General features: G+C 62.7%; 2 protein-coding genes across 2 annotated transcripts; one reads left to right on the forward strand and one right to left on the reverse strand.

The window, feature by feature from the left end:
• Window positions 1–289: 289 nt before the first annotated feature.
• Window positions 290–10,285, reverse strand: ZDHHC9 (zDHHC palmitoyltransferase 9). Its single transcript, XM_084294108.1, has 10 exons — window positions 10,205–10,285; window positions 9,694–9,977; window positions 4,941–5,101; window positions 4,223–4,381; window positions 3,191–3,328; window positions 2,988–3,036; window positions 2,605–2,707; window positions 2,347–2,450; window positions 1,658–1,823; window positions 290–1,241 (listed from the first exon to the last, which is right to left on the reverse strand). The coding sequence occupies exons 2-10, from the start codon at window positions 9,870–9,872 to the stop codon at window positions 1,137–1,139; spliced, it is 1,164 nt and encodes a 387-aa protein (XP_084150234.1). The 5' UTR covers window positions 9,873–9,977; window positions 10,205–10,285; the 3' UTR covers window positions 290–1,136.
• A 213-nt stretch (window positions 10,286–10,498) lies between these two features.
• On the forward strand, window positions 10,499–14,920 carry UTP14A (UTP14A small subunit processome component). The gene is made up of 14 exons (XM_084294082.1): window positions 10,499–10,589; window positions 10,789–10,859; window positions 11,001–11,065; window positions 11,287–11,429; window positions 11,600–11,755; window positions 12,190–12,309; window positions 12,395–12,489; window positions 12,676–12,799; window positions 12,882–12,959; window positions 13,063–13,411; window positions 13,559–13,941; window positions 14,011–14,198; window positions 14,271–14,370; window positions 14,505–14,920. The coding sequence occupies exons 1-14, from the start codon at window positions 10,536–10,538 to the stop codon at window positions 14,754–14,756; spliced, it is 2,178 nt and encodes a 725-aa protein (XP_084150208.1). The 5' UTR covers window positions 10,499–10,535; the 3' UTR covers window positions 14,757–14,920.
• Window positions 14,921–18,421: the final 3,501 nt, after the last annotated feature.

An 18,421-nucleotide genomic window follows, 5' to 3' on the forward strand; every position in this document is an offset into this window, starting at 1 on the left:
CACCTCCAGCCTCCGCAGGAGCCCCCGGGGAAGGGGTGCTGCAGCGGAAAAGGAGCCCACGGCACCAGGGGTGGCCACCAACCTCTCCTCCCTCCTCTGCTGGGGAGGACGCCGCGCAGCCAAAACGGCCGGCAAAGCCCAGGGGGATGAAAACTGAAGGCTCTGAAAGCCAGCCAAGGATGGCTGAGAAATTGCAGGGCAAGGGGCGGGGAGGGGGCACGGGACACAACAACACGACACAGAACCGGGGCCGAGGTTGCGCAGAGCGGCGTGCCGCAGCCCAGCGGGGAAGGGCGTGGGGGGGAGCCCGTGCTGGGCGCAGGCACCCAGGAGGAGCACCTCCAGCCCCGGAGCAAGCCTGGGAGGCAGCGCCGCGGGCAGGTCCTGCCCTGCAGCTTGGCACACGCTGCGGGCACCCCCGGGGCAGAGCCGAGCAGCAGGAGGATGGGGCTGCCCCGCTCCTGCCCCCAGCCCCGTGCCCGTGCCGCGGCTGCGCTCACACCTGCGGAGCGGCGTGAGAAGAGGGAGCAAGGGAAGGAAGCTACTGTAAGAAACACGGCCAGCAGAACACCTTCCCAGTTTTTTCGGCCCTTTTGGCACCAAAACGACGTCTCCTGACAACCCCTGCCACGTTAACCAATAAAACAATGCCACAGATTAGAGGAAGGAGGGAGGAGGGGAGAGAGGACGTTACTGCCATTAATCACTTGCTCCTTCCCATCGGGATTCCTCAGCAGCAGGGAGCAGGCCGACCCTAACATCGCTTCTGAGCTGCTTGACCACAAGTCAGCGGGTCAGTCAGGGCCAGGCGGAGGGACAGCTCAGGCCACCAAGCCAGCATTTAGCGTTGAGGACAACCTGCAGAGCAAGAGGTCCTGCCTCGGCCCGCAGGGAGACCAGCCCCGGTGGCGGGGAGCGTCCCTCGGTGGGCGCGCTGGGCTGCTCGTGCTCGTTCTCCTTTGCCCCCGTGCATGGCCAGCGCCAGCCCACGCCACCTGCGCCTCCAGATGAATAATGACTAAAGCAAAACGGCCGTGAGGAATCATTTGCCTGCCATCCAGCCCATCTCCTCCTCTCCTCAATCACTTCCAGCTTTGATTAGACAAAACAAGAAAGTTCTCCCTTTCAAGCAGAGGCTAGTGCTCTGCTTGCCCAGCGTCCTGGGATGGGGCCGGGAGCTCCCCGGTCGTTAGCTGCTTTTCCTCCGGCATCTCAGCGTTGCTCAGGGACGGCACGGGGACCTGGAGGAGAGAAGACAGCAGTGACTTGGCACGAACGCACGGAGGATCTGTCTGCGCACAGAGATGTGGCCCGGCTCCCCTGCAGCCCCTGCCTCCAGCCCCAGGAGCAGAGCTCTCAGCTGCGCTTGGGAAAACGGGAAACCAGGGCTGTTTCCCCTCACCAAGCAGGCAGCACATCAGCTTCGTGAAAAAGCCAGAGCACCGGGCTGCTCCAGCAGTGTTCTGGTCTGTTTGTGCTAGAGAAACAGGCAGCTCACACTCCAGCAGGAGCGGGCCCAGCCCCTTCACACCTTGCTCACACAACAATTTGGGAAGGAAAGGAGCAGCGAGGGTCTCGTGTTCAACCCTGCCCTCAAAGCAGAGCTCGTTTCAAAGCGGCAGCCCGCCGGTAACCCCATGCAGAGGGGATCACTCACGGCACTGGGGTGAGGAAGGCTGCCATCCTGCTGAGCGCTGCTCTCCTCCTCCTGCCCACCAGGGCCCTGAGCAGCAGCGGGCTCTGGAGCGCCGGACCCCCGCGTGCAGGTCTCCTCCTGAGCTGTGCTCTCCTCCTGCTGCAAGATGCCCCGTCTGTCCAAGACGCTGAAAGAACAAAATCCCGCTGTCAGAGACCCCGCGCCTCTTCTGCACCAGCTTCTTCTCTAGCAGGAAAAACGCTGGTGGAAGACAGAAGTCAAGAGAAGGCGTTCTCCCCTCCAAAACCAGGCTGTGCTCCACCCAGTCCTAGTTAACTCCCAGTTAATCTTAGGAGTGCCTCCGTTCCTCCTGGGAAATCAAGCCCTCCAGAGAACAGCCCGCTTCAGAGGGTGGGAGCCCACCGAAACAAGCACCCTGAGCTTCCTCTGCATGCGCTGTCCCGGGGAAGGGAAGTCACTCCTCTGCTTCCCAAAAACACACAGCGTTAAGGGACCACACCACACGCGTGAATCACTGGAAGGCAACAAAAAACCTTCCTCCCCAGAGGGGCCGGCTCTGTCCCAAGAGACCTCCAGAAGCTCTCCGCACACGCAGCGCTGGCAGAAAGGTCTTGCAGCCACGCAAGGAAAGCTCCACGGGCTCCCAGGGAGGGGGACAAAAACAGCAGGGCTGCTCCTCGAGAGCCTACCTGGGGGGCAGAGGCCCGCAGAGCACCTCGCAGCAGTTCTTCACTATGTTGCCATGGCTGTAGGGATTCTGCACACGGTTTTTCCCAGTCCAGGAACCCTTGATCTGCAACGGACAGGGCACAAGCTCAGGTCTGCTCCCCCAGCATCCGCCCCCAGCCTCAGCACGAGCAGGGCACGTCGGCAAGGTGGGGGCAGCTGTGGCAGAGGAAGCGAAGAGGAAGAGGGGTGGCTCAGGGGAACAAAGGGACTTCACTTACGTCTTCGTTGGTTGTCTGATTCAGTGCCACCAGGAAGGTGTGGAACCCAGTTAACCCCACCACCGACCACAGGGTGAAGAAACAGATGAGCACCTCCAGTACAGTGAGAGCAGTTAAGGAGCAGGGACCGGGCAAACAGTCACACCCGAGCTGAGTCACGACACTCTGGTGCGTTAGCCCTGCTGCTTCTTCACCTAGGCAGTTTTTTGTTTCACCCCCCTCCCCAAAACCACAAAAATCGCTCTCTGCCTTGTAATCAAGGAGGCAGGGAGGTGATGCCTTGGAAAACCCAGCGAAGTATCAAGACTTCAATCCCCCCATCATGCAGCTTGCACTCCCTCACCAACTTAGAAGCCAACCCTTCTGGCACTGGGGAAGGATATGTCCCTGGGGTTTCCTTCAACGTGTTCAGAAACCCAATCTTCAGAGATTCTGGCAACACAAAGAAAGAGGCATTTGGTCTCCGGGAGCTTGCATCGAGTTCATTTCCCTTTCCCACTCCATCAGTTCTGGGTCGGGAACACCATCCACGTTCTCCCTCCCCCTCGGCCAGCCCAGCCAGCCACCTCCCCGCAGGCAGACTCACTTAGTGCTACGTAGACTATGTTGAAGGTGAATATGTAGATGGTGAGGAGTGAGAGCGAGAGGATGAAGAGGTAGAAATAGCGGTAGTTCCTCTTCCCCACGCAGTTGCCCACCCAGGGACAGTGATGGTCGAAGCGCTCTGTGGAAGTGAAGATGGAGATCAGCACTGCTCTAGCACAGCTCTGCCTGCTTCTAGGCGCTTATCCCAGGGCCCCAAACTCAGAAATGTACAAGGCTGACAAGGACCCCCCCTGGGCCACTGAGTTTGCCCCTCTGCTAACTCAGGTCCCTGCATCAGTAGGGGCGGTGGAAGCCAGGTAAGAGAGCGCAAAACTCCTCCTTGGAGTCAGTCAGTGCGTTAAGGTAGAATTTAAGAGCTTCACCCCATGCATGTCTCCTCTCCCACAGACCTGAGCTTTTCTGAAAGCAGCGCACGGGTTGGCTGAAGGTCTGGGAGTTCAGCAGTTCTCATCTCACCCGCATGCTGCTTTACTCCTACTGGGATCATTACAAGAAGGTTCAAGAGACTGCCTAAATGCTCAAAGGGCTGGGAAGCTGTACTGAAGAAGAGGGATCCAGAATGGGATTCCTTCCTCGAGAAGGGACGCTGAACATGAGCTAATTATGGCACATACAAGGGCTAAAAGAGCTGCTGTGGTGTGGGGGGGGGGGACAAAAAACGGGCACTCAGCGTAACAGCATAGTCTCCAAGATGGTGCGAGGAGCTGCTTTCACATTTCCCCAGATAATTTAGATTTATATTAGACCAGCTACTGCCAACGAGATGCTGGCAAAGCCGAACCATCTGGCTTCAGGTTCTGAGCAAATCTCAAGCTCCTTGGGCTTAAGACGAAGCAGGCCATCCCCATCTGTTCAGGCAACACCATCCTGGACTTCCTCCACGGCTGCTGGAGGCATGCGTGGTACGAGGCAGGACACGGAGCGAGAGCTGCTGCAGCTCTTCGCCTGCTCTCCTCCAAAGGCTCTCACCTAGCAGGCGGCTGCAGGAACAGCCCCAGCCCTTCCTACTCACCCACACAGTTGTCACAGATGCTGCAGTGCGAGGCACGGGGCGGACGGAAGATCTTACACGTGTAGCAATACTTCAGCTTCACTATCTGGTTGTTGATCTGGAAGTTCTTAATCCGCGGGGGCGGGCGCTGACCCTGCGGCACGGTCCCGTTGGTGGCCTCTGAGAGAGGGAAGCAAGCAGAGATCAGATCTGCTGCTACAGCACAACAGGACGAGAGCGACAGCTCTCCTCCTCGCGCCTTCTACCAGGTGGATCGGAGCCTGCTGGGTCAACAGCCAGTGGCTACACCTCTGCTCACACGCTCCAGAGCCAACTTGGAACTTGGAAGCGAGGTGCCAGAGTTTTCAGGAGCACAAGGGGAGGAAAAAAAACACCAAAACAAGAAGTAGAACTGTATCCACCAAATGTCCTCTCTGCTTGCTGGACCGAAGGGCCTGCGTCAAGCTTCCTGCACCCCTTACCAAGAGCAAAGTTTGGATGCTCACAGCTACAGGAGAGGAAACTGCACAAAAAGGTTCCCGGGAAGGAACCTGGCACCAGCTGAGACTCAGCCAAGCAGAATTAGCCAGGAGGCGGTAAGATGCTCACTCTGGAGCAATTCCCACTTTTGGAGGTCGTGCCCCCCAACAGGGACAAAAAAAAGCTCTGCAGAGAACCTAGACCGTACCAAAACCAGCAAGGCTTTTCCAGCCACCACCCGTCCAGCTGCAGCACTCACCGATCTCCATCTCAATGAAGGCTGCTTCATCGGGCAGGGCTCTCGGGATCACCCCGGGGTCACTGAAGCTCGTCCGCAGGAGCGTGGCCATGGCAAAGAGGAAGAGAACCGCTGCGAACACGGGGATGGCTGGAGAGAGCTGGACTGCCAGGTACCGACACCTGCAGGGAAACAGAAAGCATTTTTTTCCCTTGGTTTCTTTAGAAAGCCCTGCTTATGATGGGGTGATGGTCTCACGGAGCTTTCCTCTGGTTTAAGGGAAGCCTTGCCTGAAGCCCCCACTCATGGGGCATTTCACCTCTCCTCACACATCTCATTTCTCCTGCTTCCTCCCGATGCCTCTGAGTCCGCAGAGACGGACCCAGCCCAGACCCTTGCTCCCAGCCACTGCTGTTCTCAAGGAAAGCACAAGGCTGCGGTGGTGAACGACACAGGATCATCCTCCCCAGTGGACTCGTCGTCCTGAACAGGGGGATTTCCATGCCATCCATACATCAGCTGATCAATTCCGGGTAGCCGTCCCACCCACAGCTTCTCTGAAGTTTCTCGCTCCAACTGCTCCCAAATTCTGCCACCCCAATACTCACCACCCCCTGCAGGACGGCTCAGAGGACTTGCATTTGCTGCTGCCTGACTCCAGCAACGATCCTCTGCGTGCCACCAAGCAGAGACCGCACACGTGCACGCCCCAGCCCATACACCACGGGACGCTTTGGCCACTGGGACACACAGGGCCCGGCCCCCAAACCACCGTGGTTAATTTTAGACACTGCCAGCCCCGCAGCTACTCAGAACCACGCAACCCTTGGAGCCGTCCACGTGCAGAGCCAGCCCCAGCAGGCAGAGGGCTGGGCTTAGCGCGTTAACGCAGCCTGAGATAACTTTGCCTTCCCCCCCGCAAGGACAAAGTCTAGCTGGAGAGCTGCGAGTCAGCCAGCGATTAAACAGCAACCTTGGATCCCATTTTGGGGAGGAATATGGTTGATTCCCGCAGCGGCTCTGCCTCCAAGGGCTGCAGCTTGAGCCTTGCTCAGCTGACACGCCGGCTTTTATGACTGCTGGAACACCGGGAACACGGTACAGGCTTAGGAAAAGGATCCGTGCACTGCGTTAAAGCCGAGTTGAAACCACGCCAGGGCTCCCAGCCCCAGAATCACGCTGACACCTTCCTAAGTTTCTCCAGCGTGCCACCAGCAAAGAGATTTATTGCCCTCGAGCACGTGATCTGCTCTGGGTGTGCTCTGCCACGCATGGAGCCGAAAGCTTTACGCGGCAGCACCTGAGAACAAATGGGATCAGCCCTGCATGGGCTGCAGAGAAGCAGCAGCGTGGGGACGTGACCTGCTCCCCGGGCATCTTCCCGGAGAAGCCAGCCCTTCGGGGAGGCACACGTGCCCCGGGGCACAGCCAGAGGAGCCTCCGGGCTGCTGTTAGGCAGGAGAAGAAGCCTGCAATTTTAGGAGACAGAAGACGAGCGCATCAGTGTCCTCTCTGCTGTGGGAAGGTGAAGCAGCATCCTCCAGCCTCTCCCCGGCTCTTCCATCGTGGAACAGGCACAGGGCAGGCCGGGCTCAGGAGGAAAAAGAAGAGATCTCAGGTGGCCGGAGCGCTGCGGAGTCTTCGTCCTGTGCCTGGGCTGCAGAGGGATCAAGCACAGCGAGTCACTCACACTGCTGAGGAACTGATATTTTAAAGGGCCATTGTTTGGGAAAGCTGAGCACCGACAGAGCCGCGCTGTTGGGCTGGAAGGATGTGGCTCCTCCTCCCCTCCCAGGGCGATAGCTGCGCTCTTGAGCATTTTGCCGTCTAATATCAGACAACAGCACCATTACAATGCACGCCGGGGGGAGGGGGGAGCCTCAGACAAAGAGATCATTACCACGGGGAAGGGGGGAGCAGCAAGAAGCAACAGACGGAGGTGCGGCAAGCCCGAGGAGCACGGACTGCTCTGCTGAAGCTCCCAAGCAGCACAGGGTTCAGGCGGGACCACCAGGCCGGGCATCCCACCTCTGGGTCCCTGCAGGGCTCAGCACGAGCTCTGCTGTGAAGTTTGTTTAAACCCCACTCCCAAAATCACCCCTTTAACTTCCCCAAACCCACGCACGCCCACCCCGGACGCTGTCAAAGCAGAGAAATATCATCAGCAACCAACGGGCCCGGCCTAGGATTTCGGATTTATCAGAAAAACAAACAAAATGCGGTCTCTGCATAGCTAAGGACGTAGAGAGAAGAAAAAAAAAATAAAAGCTCCACGTGCTTGGTTGTTGGAAAAGCAAACAGCAGCCCCCTCGTGCAGCCAGGAGCCTGGCATTGCAGGCGCTATCTCGCCTGTAACATTTACAAACGTCTCGCTTGTGCGAAAGGCTGCAGACAAAAGAAATTTGAGTTCTCTTGCAGCCGCTTTGGAGAAGCGAGTGCCTGCCGTTTGAGGAGAGCCGGTACAGCCGCGCTGGCAAACTGGAAAGAGAAAGCCCCGGCAGTCAGAGTGGGGACGCCCCATCCCCTCAGCTTCCATCCCAGAGTGATTTCGCCAGGGTTTCTCATCGTGTCCAGGCGCCACGGGCACGGTGAGGCAGCTGAGCACCCTCACGCAGCAGCATCCACACCCGATAAAACGCCCGAAACAACGCAAAGGGGCTGTGAAACGCGATTCCACGTGACGCAGCGCCGGTCAGAGAGCAGGCCCAATGAAACCCAGGCCTCGGGGACCAGCCTCAGCCTTGAAGCAGCCGCTTTCAGCCGGGGCGGCGGCGAGAGGTGCCCTTGGGCAGAGCAGAGCGCTCGGAGGCTGCCTGGCACCGCTCGAGAAGCCGGCGCAGCGCCTCTGCTTTATCGGGGAGGGAGGGAGGAGCCTGCTGGGTACGGTGCCAGCAGCTGGGTCCGTCCTCGGGGCACGGACGAGCCTCCAAGACCGCAGCAACGAGGTGGGGAGAAGCAAAACGGCCAGCAGGAACAGAGAGGCTGTCATTTCGTGGCTTGTATCTCGTGACGCGTGATGCCAGCCAGCACCGGCTCCGCGGAGAGGGCGTTTGCAATCAGAGCCCGGGCGGCGCAGCCCGGAGGGCGAGGAGCAAAGCGGAGGGCGAGGAGCAAAGCGGCGCTGGCTTCAGGCATCCCCGAGCCGTGCTGAGGCAAGGTGTGACTGCGCGAGTGATTCAGCGGAAAGAAACGGGCACTGAAAACCCTGCAGTCAGCGGGCGAGGGCCGAAAGGGCTCCTCCACCCGCCCCGTCTGCTGCTCTCCAGAGCCCAATCCTAACGCCCCGCGTTGTTCCTCCGTGGAACAAACTCCACGGGGGGAAAACTGGATTTCGGCGCGGCCGCAGAGCTGAAATGGGTGGGTAACACGCCCAGCACAAAGATCAAAGCCACGACCCTCAGGCAGAAGGCACAAAGGGTCGCCAGGCCTCCAGCAGCAGCCGGGCCGCCTGCCTTCTCTGCAGCGTTTCATTCCTCCCCAGAAATTGAAAAACCCGCAAGCAATTTCACAACAAAGCTCCCCCGCTCAGACAGGAAGCATCGAGACACGGCGCTCGGAGACCATCAAGTCAGCACTTTAGATTTCTCTCTCCAACCTTTCCCTCACCTCCCAGGTCACAACCGCCCCGCAGCCAACGTCCCAAAGCCTTTCCCTGACACACGGCTCCATCACGCCGCCAGGGCTGGGAACAGGGGCTTGGTTCGGGCTGCCCCACAAACCCCAGCAGGGTTTGTGGAGGTCAGCAGCGAGGGCAAAACGGGGCAGAGGGAGACACGGCTCCACTCATCCCACCGGGACAGGGAGTGAGAGCAATCATCCCTGGCAATAAGGGCTCCTGGAGTGTGGTAACGCTCAGTCCTGCAAGGCAGGAAGCCCGAGTGCCATTTTTCAGCCGTGAAACAAAACAAACAACCGGCGGTGTCGGTCCTTACCCATGAATTCGGGCTGAGTCAGGGGTAATTTGGGCTCTTTGAGCTTGGGAACCCCAACACCTCGCGTTACGGCTGCATGACGCCCGCCTGCGAAGCTCCACCACGACTAAGCAGAAAAAGCAGCCTCGTACCTGACGTGCTGCACCCCGCTGCTTCTGCTGGGACGCGGCAGGCCTCCGCGGGGCATTCCAGAAAGCCCTTTGCGAGGCTGCCAGCAGCGTCCGCTAGCAAGGAGGGCGATGCTGGACCAGAGGGAGCAGAGACAACTTCCCCGCTTTGGGGCAGGTGCCTCGGAGGCCAGCACACGTGCTGAGCACTTTATAGACCTGGAGGAAAAACTTAAGGGCTTAACCAGCCGGCAAGGTTCTTCCTTTTGCCTTCCTGGCTTAAGGAGCTTTTGTGTTACCCAACACCACTGAGGACTTCGCCTCCCCGAGACGCAAACAAACACGCTGACGGGAACTGAGGAGGGGAGTTTCGTCGTTGTTCAGGCTGAGCCCTCCACAGAGTGGGCAAAAAGGGGCCGGCCTGCCCTCTCCCCATACCACCACCCCTGTTAGCCAAACCTTTGCAATTTTGTGCTTTTTAGCAGGTCGCTTCTCTCCGCGAGCGACTCAAGGAGCTGGTAGAGTTACGGGGAACCCCCTGCTGCTGGTTCTGGGCCAAGCTGAGCCTGGATCTGACCTAAAGGGGCAGGCGGCGCCTCCCCAGGCGCTTGGCCTCGAGCAGAAAGGGGGCTGCTGCGGGGGTCACGTTCCGTGCCCAAGGCCTCGGCATCCGGGGAGGGGTGCACGGAGCCCCGTGAAGGCCCCAAACCCTGCCGGGAGGGCGGGGAGACTCACTCGAAGGCGAAGAAGAGGGCGCAGGTGCCGAGGATGAGGAAGAGCGTCAGGTAGAAGATGCCCTTCTGGCGGGCCATCATGATGCGGCCGTCGCAGCAGAAGGTGTTCCTGCCGGGCAGCCGCTCCCATCGCCGCACCACCTTCGGCTTCTTCTTCTTCCTCGCCACCAGCACCGACATGGCGGGGCCGTCACTGCCGCCACCGCCGCCGCTGCTGCTGCTGCTGCTGCTCTGCCGCTGCCCCCGGCATCCTCGGGGCCCGCCTGGGCCGGGCTGGGCTGGGCGCTGCGGGAGAATTTGGGGGGAAAAAAAGAGCAAAAGGGGCTCAGTGGGGAGGGAGAGGGGGGGGCGCTGTGGTAACCGCAGCCCCCCCCCCCCCCCCCCCCCTCCCGGGGTCGCCATGGCAACCGGCGGGTACCGGGGAACCGGGGGGGCAGGGGGCGGCCGGTAAAGGGGTAAAAAAGGTGAAAAGGGGTGAAAAGGAGTAAAAAGGGGGTGTGTGGGGCGCTCACCCCCGTGCCGGTGCGGGCCGGGCCGCGCCGCTCCTGCCCCAGCGCCGCGGGAGGGGCCGCCACGCCCCGCGCCGCCGCCGCCGCCGCCGTGAGGGAGGTGAAAGCTCGGCCGCCATTGGCCCGCCCGCTCCTCTTCTCGCGCGCCCATTGGCGGAGAGCGCTGTCGCTCAGCGTCGAGTCCCCGCCCTCTCCCCTTCTCCTCCTCCCCGCCCCGGGCCGGCCGCGGCACGGCCCCGTTGCCAAGGCAGCCGTGACGTCACGCGCCGGGCGGAAGGCTGGCCGGGCGGCGGCGTCAAGGAGGGGCGGAAGTGAGCGCCGCGCTTCCGGTGGCATGGCGGAGGAGTGGCTGGGCGTGGAGGCGGCGGGCAGCGGCGGCGAGGAGGAGGTGAGCGGCGGCGGGACCGGGCCGGGGGGGGCTGGGAGGGGACTGGGAGCGCTGGTCGGGACCGGGATTGGGATGAGGATTGGGATTAGGGCCGGGATTGGGATGGGGAGCGGGATTGGGATTGAGACTGGGATTGGGATTGGGGCCGGGCCTAGGCCGCGCGGGCCCGGCCTTCACACCCGTGTGCGCCTCGCGGCAGGGCCCGGAGGATGGCGACCGGCGGCACCGGCAGCTCCTGGAGGCGGTCAGCGCCCTGTCGGGGCGCAAGCGGTGAGCCCCCAGCACCCCCTGTCCCCTCCCTCCCGCCACCCCGAGCCCCCCCGGCTTGGCTGCAGCCCGAGCAGCCGCTGGTGGCGGGGCTGGAGGAGCTTTTTCACCTCTTTTCCTTTGTTTTATTCACTTTTCCTGCAGGCGGAAGCTGGCGGAGCGCTCGGAGGCCAGCGTGCAGGTGTCTGAGTTCAATGTCAGCTCCAAAGGTGAGGGCTCCTTGGGGTCTTGGGGCTTTCCCCTGTGTTTTTTCCCCCCCCAGGAGGTGCTCGGGTTCTCCAGGCTGGTTGGAGGAGATCCCCGGGGAGGTGCCGTGCTGGTTGTTTGTGCTGAAGGCATCTCAGCTCGTAACAAACAGCATCGGAGCTCATAGCGCTGCTCAGTGTGGTTGTGGGGTGTCCGTGTCAATGTGAGGGGTGATCTCCCGTAGGTGCCGGGGAGAAGCTGGTCCTGTCCGAGCTCCTGCAGCCCATCCGTGCCCAGTCCGCCCTGAGCAGCGTGAAGAAGCAGCTGAGCAAAGTGAAGCAGAAGAAGGCGGTGGAGCTGCCCCTCAGCAAGGAGGAGCAGGAGCGGGTACGTGGGCCTGTGCGGGTGGCAGGGGAGAGGGAAGCAGTTCCAGCTGTAAGGGGCAGCTGGGTTGAGTCCCTGGCTGCCATCTGCTCCTCTCTGATGCTGCCTGGCTTTCCTCGTTCTTCAGCTCAGCTTCTCCACTGATCCTTTTCCCTTCTCGCTCCCACCTGCAGGTCGTGAGGGAGGCTGCCTACGTCAAGACCTCCAAAGACGTTGGCAAGTGGCAGCCGGTGGTCCTGCAGAACCGCCGAGCAGAGCAGTTGGTGTTCCCTCTGAAGCAGGAGATCGCGGCGGTTGCCCCCCTGGAGCGAGTGGTTTCGGCATGGAAGGTGGGGGCTCTCACACCCCTCGGGTGCCTTTCTCCTCCCCGCTCTTTAGCGCTCGAGCTGTGGGTTGAGCCTGCTGCTGCCCGGGCTCTGCACGGAGCCGGGTGCTTGCTCACGGGCCTCAGCCACCTCTGGAGGGTTCCCACGCGGGCTGTGTTGTGTAGCAGGAGAGGCTCCCGTCCCTGGAGAGCTTCCCCAGGTCAGGGCGATGTCAGTTCCCACCGAGCTCTGAGCTTAACAAGCACCACTTCACCCTCCCGGAGCTCCCTCTCGTTTCATCTGGGCACAGCGCTGTGGGGCCTGGGAGTTCTCATTGCTTATGCCCTTTCGTGAGCCTGCTCAAGCATCGGAAGGGACGGGGAGATCTGTGTGGGTGCTGGCTCCTGCACCGCTCCTTGTTTCACCCCTTCTTGCTGTGCCATCTGTCCCCCCGACAGCCACGAACTCCCCTGGAGCAGGAGATCTTCGGGCTGCTCCACAAAACGCAGCAACCCGTCACAGACCCGCTGCTGACGCCGCAGGAGAAAGCCTCGCTGCAGGCGATGAGCTTGGAGGAGGTGGGCGACGCTTCCCTTTAGCCCCGCGCTGCCCGTGGGGGGGCCTCTTCCTTTGCCCTCCCCTTAACGCCGCGCTCCCTGGCAGGCCCGGCGGCGGCGAGCGGAGCTGCAGAAGGCTCGGGTCCTGCAGTCCTACTACGAAGCCAAAGCTCGGCGAGAGAAGAAGATCAAGAGTAAGAAGTAAGATTCTTGACGGTGCCGGGCTCGGGGAGCTGGGAGGGGGCCGGGGCCCGGTGCGTGGGGACGGATAAAGGGTGGAGGAAGGCTGAGGTGCTGCCGGGAAGCCGTGCTGCCTGCCCAGCTTCCTAAAGAGGAGGCTGGGTGCTTGTGCCTGGAGGTCTCACTGCCTGCCCCCTCGTGCCGCAGGTACCACCGCGTGCTGAAGAAAAGCAAGAGGCGCAAGGCCCTGAAGGAGTTCGAGCTGCTGCAGAAGTCGGACCCGGAGGCCGCCTTGGCAAAGCTGGAGGAGCTGGAGCAGCTCCGGATGGAGGTGCCGCTTGCTTGCCTCTCTCTCATCCCTCGGGAGCTCGCCCTGGCTGAGGGTGCTCTTCCTGAGGCTTCCTCTTCCTCAGGAGCGGATGAGTCTCAAGCACCAGAACAAGGGGAAATGGGCCCGCTCCAGGGCCATTATGGCCAAGTACGACCTGGAGGTGAGCTGGAGCTCAGGGAAAAGGGGAGAACGGCTGAGGTGGGGCAAAGGAAGCGGGCGCGTTGCTTCTGGCCTGCGTTAGAATTGTCTCGATCCCTTCCCAGGCCCGCAAGGCCATGCAGGAGCAGCTGGCCAGGAACAAGGAGCTGATGCAGAAGGTGCGGGTGGAGCTGCCCGAGGAGGAGCCAGGGGATGTGCCTGAGGAGGACCTCCCGCCCGTGACCATCCCCGTGAGTGCCAGCAGAGCAAATCCCTGGATGCTGGGCAAGCCCAGCGACCCGGCCAAGGAACCCGAGGTGCAAGAGGCTCGTGAAGACGCTGCGGTGCCTGCTGCTGTGGAGAGCAAGGAGGAAGAGGAGGAGGAGGAGGTGTCGGAGGAGGAGGCCCTGCTACAAGAATTTGAGCAGAAACGGCACGCGCGGCAGCGGCGGACGGGGAGCCCTGAGCAGCACGGTGAGGAGCTCACAGCCCCACGCGACGTCTGATGTGCTGTGGGGCTGGGCTGGGTCATGAGGGCTGTGTTTTCTTACAGCTGCCTTGCGTCCTTCCCTTCCCCGCTCACGGGGTGGCTGTTTTCTTCCCTGTTGCCTTGATGCACAGGCACTGACGAGACGGAGGCGGTTCCTGACCCTCCTGGGGACAGCTCCATGCACCCCATCTGTGACGAGGAGCAGCTGAGTGCAGGGATCGAGCCCCCTCCCCAGGCCCAGGAGGAGATCCTGCTGTCGGAGCAGCTGCACCGCGTGCAGACGATGGAGGAGGTCGAGGCTCTGGCCTCCAAGGAGCCCTCGGAGGAGCAGGAGAAGCAACCGGCGGCTGCGGGAGCAGAAGAGCGAGCGCCCCAGCAGGAGAAAGACAAAGCTGGGGCCAGGCCTGCCAAGAAACCCACAGCCAAGGAGAAAATGATTCGCTTGGAGTCCGTGCTGTCTGAAAAGCCCCAGGAGATTCAGTGCCCCAGCCTGCCCGTGGTCATGGAGGAGGAGGTGAGCGGGATGGGCCCGGTCCTCCTGGGTGAGCCGGGAGCGGCCGGGCACTGACTGCTGTCTCCGCAGGAGGGTGGCATCGACCAGCGGGGGGTGATCAGCGAGGCGTTTGCCGGGGACGACGTGGTGGCCGATTTCCACCGGGAGAAGAGCAAGGCGGAGCGGGACGGCAAGCCCCAGGCGGTGAACTTGGTGCTGCCGGGCTGGGGCGAGTGGGGAGGCAGCGGGCTGAAGCCCAGCGCCAAGAAAATAAAACGGTGAGCGCGGGAGGGCTGTGGCAGCGCGCTGCAGCCTGGCCCCGGGGCCTGACCTCTTCCTGTGTCCGGCAGGTTCCTGATCAAGCCCCCCCCAGCGCCTCCCAGGAAGGACCAGCACTTGCCCCACGTCATCCTGAGCGAGCAGCGCAACATCCACGCGGCGGCACATCAGGTGGGTGCTGCGCTGCCTCCAGGGCTGGCCCGGCCCCTAAACTCCCTAAATCCCTGCCTCTAAAGGGAAATTTGGTTTCCAGCTCTGACACAGCCCTGAGGGTGCTCCCCCCCTGCCGTGTTGTTTCCCCGCAGGTCAGCGAGCTGCCCTTCCCCTTTGAGAAGCACCAGCAGTTCGAGCAGAGCATCCGGACGCCCGTGGGCCCCACGTGGAACACGCAGCGTGCTTTCCAGAAGCTGACCGCCCCCCGTGTCATCACCCGGGCGGGCCACATCATCCAGCCCCTCTCTGCTGAGGACCTCGCCTCAGCTGCCAGCGGAGCCAAACCAGTGCTAGAAACGGCCCCCAAGCAGCCCCCTCGCCGCCCCCAAAAGAGAGCACGATAGCTCTAGGGCTAGCGCTGGCCCCCACAGCGCTGGGGAGCAGCTGGAGGGGCCGTGCCCGGGGGTTTCCCTCCCGGGGAGAGGCTCCTGGTTCTGTCAGGGGCTTTTTAATGCTCCTTCCGCAATAAAAGTGCCGTGGCTGCCCTCGTGCCGGGACAGCTGGTGCCCTCCTGCCTGTCCTTGGGGCCCGATGTGGGGCAGGGGGGCTCGTCCTGGTGTAACGGGAACAGTTCCCCAGGGGTTAGGCCCTTGAGGTGCAGCCTGGGGGTGGGAGCCCGAAGAGGAGGTGGAGCCCCTGTTGGCACCACGTTCGTGTTGGGCAAGCTCTCTACCCCTTGGTTTCGTCTTCAGTGCCACAATTTTTTGCATAAAGAGTTATCCTCTTGGCCGCGTTGGCTTTCTCACAGCCTGGCCCCGTGGCCATGCTCCTCATGGCCTCCTCCTGCCCCGAGTAACTTCTGGCCAGCTCTGAGGAGTGCAGAGCGGGGCTGCGCGACTCTGCTGCCACCCCACAGGGGCTGGGAGCGGGCTCTGTCCCAACGCAGCCACCCCCACATCTTCGGTGTCCCCCTCCTGAGCACGAGGGCCGTGGCCGAGAGGCAGGGTGAAACGGGAGCGGGCCGAGAGCCCTCCCGGCCTCTCCTCCCTCTTCCCACGTGGGCTGCGTTCGTGCCAGCTGGAGGAACTCCTGATCCCAAGCGAAGGAGGGACTTGAGGAGCTGCTCCTGTTCCCAGGAAACACGGCCCTTGCGCCGGGGACGCCTCCTCCCACCTTGGCACCGCGGCCAGCCCCGATCCCGCTGCGTCCCTTGGGGCAGAGCCACACCGCCGCCGCTCGGCCCCGCAGCCGCCTCGTGCAGGGGCCTGGCCCTTGTCCCCTACAGCCTGCATGGGCACGTGCAGGCTGCCAGCAGCCGGCCCCACATCTCGCTGGCTTCCCGGCCCCGTAAATACGCCAGGCTCTTCCGCTCTGCGCCCGCACCCTGCAGGGGAGGCTGCTCCGAGCCGGTGTGGGAGTCGGGGAGCCCGCGGTGCCCAGGACAAGGGGCCGGGTGCTGCCCTCTGCCCGGGCCGTGTCCTTTTTGGGGTTTTTGGGGTCCAGCTGGTGCACGGCTGGCTCCACGCGGTGCCCCGGGGCTGCTGGATAACGCTGGCCGTGGACGGGGGGCACGGTGGCGTTACTTGAGTCGACAGGGCTGAAAAAAAAAAAAAAAAAGAGAAAAAAAAAAAGAAAGGAAGCAGCGATCATTTCCGTGCCACGGCTCCGCCGAGCCCCTCGCTGGGCTGGTGGCCCCAGCTCAAACCCCAGCTTCCTTCTGCTCCGGCTGCCCCAAACGCTGTGGGAAACCTTCGTCCCCCCGGGGACGTCAGCAGGGGGGGGAGGGGGAGTTCGTGTTTGTTTTAGGAAAAGCCGAAGCGCCCCAAAGCCGAGGGAAGGCAGTGCCCGGTGTGCTGGGAGGCAGCAGGGCAGGGTGCTGATCCCGGAGAGGATCGGGGTCACCACACCTGAAACGGGCTCGTGTCCCCGCGCAGAGCAGCGGCCCGAAGGCTGTGACCACCTGAAGCGCTGAGCGGGACCTGCGGCCATCCGGCCCCTCGCTCTGGGGGCAGCTTCGTGCCAGTTTTTTTGTCGTACCTCCCACGGCGTGAGCACGGCAACGCTCAGCCGGCAGCGAGCTGCAGAGCTGGGGGTGCCCGGTCCCGCAAGGAAGGGCAGTGCTGGGGCGGCCTGGGCTCCAACTGGGGCTTCGAGGATCGGGAAATGCTTCCAAAATAAATCCCTAAAGCCTTGGTGTAAGCCGCTTGGGGTGAGTTACGGGAGGGACCCAGATGCAGCCGCATCTCCTGGCAGCGCTTGGGGTTCGCCCGCTCCTGGTGCTGCCACGAGAGCGGGCTGCGTCCCCCTGGTGTCCCCGCAGAAATCAAACCGCAGGGCAGGGGGACGTCAGCGCTCGGCTTTTAATTAAAAAATAAATCAGGATCTGCAAAATGCTGCAGGAAAGGGGGATGGCGGGGATGCCCGCTGGCAGCTGCCACGGCAGCAGGGAGGAGACGGGGGCCGGACACTCCCCGCTCTAATCCCCTTCCTGCAGCACGCTCGTGCCCTGCCGCCGCGCATCGCCACGCCGGGGCTTGGCTGGGCGAGCCTGAAGGCACCGGGAGGAGAGAAAAACACCATCCTCCGCCGGCGCGGGAGCTCGCGGAGAGCAGCGGCGCTGTTAATGCGCACTCCTCCCTCCCGCCGCGCAGCCACGGCGTCCCTCGAGAGGGCTGCGAGCGGCTGCAGTTTGCTCTTACTGGCCTACTTTCAGGGCTACGTCAAAGCCAGGTTTACGGAGCTGGGGAGCCTGGCTGAAAGGCGGCCGAACCGCCGCTGGCTCCGGCAGGGAGCGCCCGGTGCTGCTCCGGGACGGGACGGGGACGCGGCTCCGCTGGGGTGCCCCCGAGCTGCCCTGGGGTGGGGACCCCGCGGGCACCCCGTGGGGAGAGAGGTGATGCCGAGGCTTCAGCCATCCCGTGCTCGGGCTCCGGCCGGCCCTCGGGGCCAGCAGGAGTCGGCCGAAAGGAAAAGGCAGATGAAAAACGAGCACATAAAAGGGCTCGCGTGGCTGCTTTCTTTTCTTTCGTCCTTTTTTTTTTCTCTTTTATTTTTTTTGTTTTGTTTTGTTTTGTTTTGTTTTCTAGCGTGGGCTATAAATAACCTGTAAAGTATTTCATCCGGGCTATTTCGGAGGGTGAAATTTCAGCCCCCGGTGAAGGCCCCCCGGCTCCGCATGCCGCGGGACTGCCTGAGTGTGCCCGGGGTGCCCCTGGCCGCGGCAGGGCCCCCGTGGCCGTCAGAGGGTCCCGCGCTGCTCCCTTACTTTGCACCAGGGCTCTCCAGCAGAGCAAAGCTCCCCCGAATTTCCCCGTGCCTCCCCACCCCCCCGGTGCCGAGGACAGGGGCGAGCTACGGGTCCTGGGGGGCGCCTCTGGGATCGGGGGGCACCGGGGGGGCACCCGCAGTCCTGGCGGTGCCCGGCTGCGCATCCCGGCCTGCACGGCCGCCGCGTTTCCGTGGAGATGGCATCTCCCGAGCCCGCACAGCCTGAGCGGGAGGGTTTCCATGGAGATGCCGTATCCAGCACGGCACAACCTGAGCCAGAGATTGCCGCCGGGATGCTGTAGCCGGGACCCTCGGCACCCGCAGCGGGGCCGTCGCCGGTTGGGGTCGGCCAAGCGCTTTCCCCCTCCCTGGCACGCCGTCTCCCACCGGGCTCCTCAGCCCTGCTCGGGGTAGGGGGCACCTCGGCACTCGGGTCACGCTGTCGTGGCACTTTCTGGGTCTCCCAGAAGGGACGGGGACACATCCGTCCCCAGGCACCCATGGGGATAGCGGGAAAGTCCCCGTGTCCCCACAATGAGCGCGCCCCCCGCTGCCCCCTGCACCCCACAGCTTCCCCCACCCTCAGAGCCACTCCGGGGCACACAGCTAGCAGGGACAGGGGGATGAGAGCCCCGGGACAGCAGCGTGACAGCAGCACACCTCTGTGAACCCTCCTCATCCTCAGGGGTGCTGAGCTGGGGCCGGGGAGCTGCTCCCCTTGGCTTGGGGCCGTGTCCTGCACCCTGGCCTGCAGCTCCCGCGTCCCCGGGGCCGCTGTCAGCGCTGTCAGCGGCTGCAGGCA

This window comes from Netta rufina, assembly GCF_964035555.1.
Source record: "Netta rufina genome assembly, chromosome: 12".
Taxonomy (NCBI): Eukaryota; Metazoa; Chordata; class Aves; order Anseriformes; family Anatidae; genus Netta; species Netta rufina.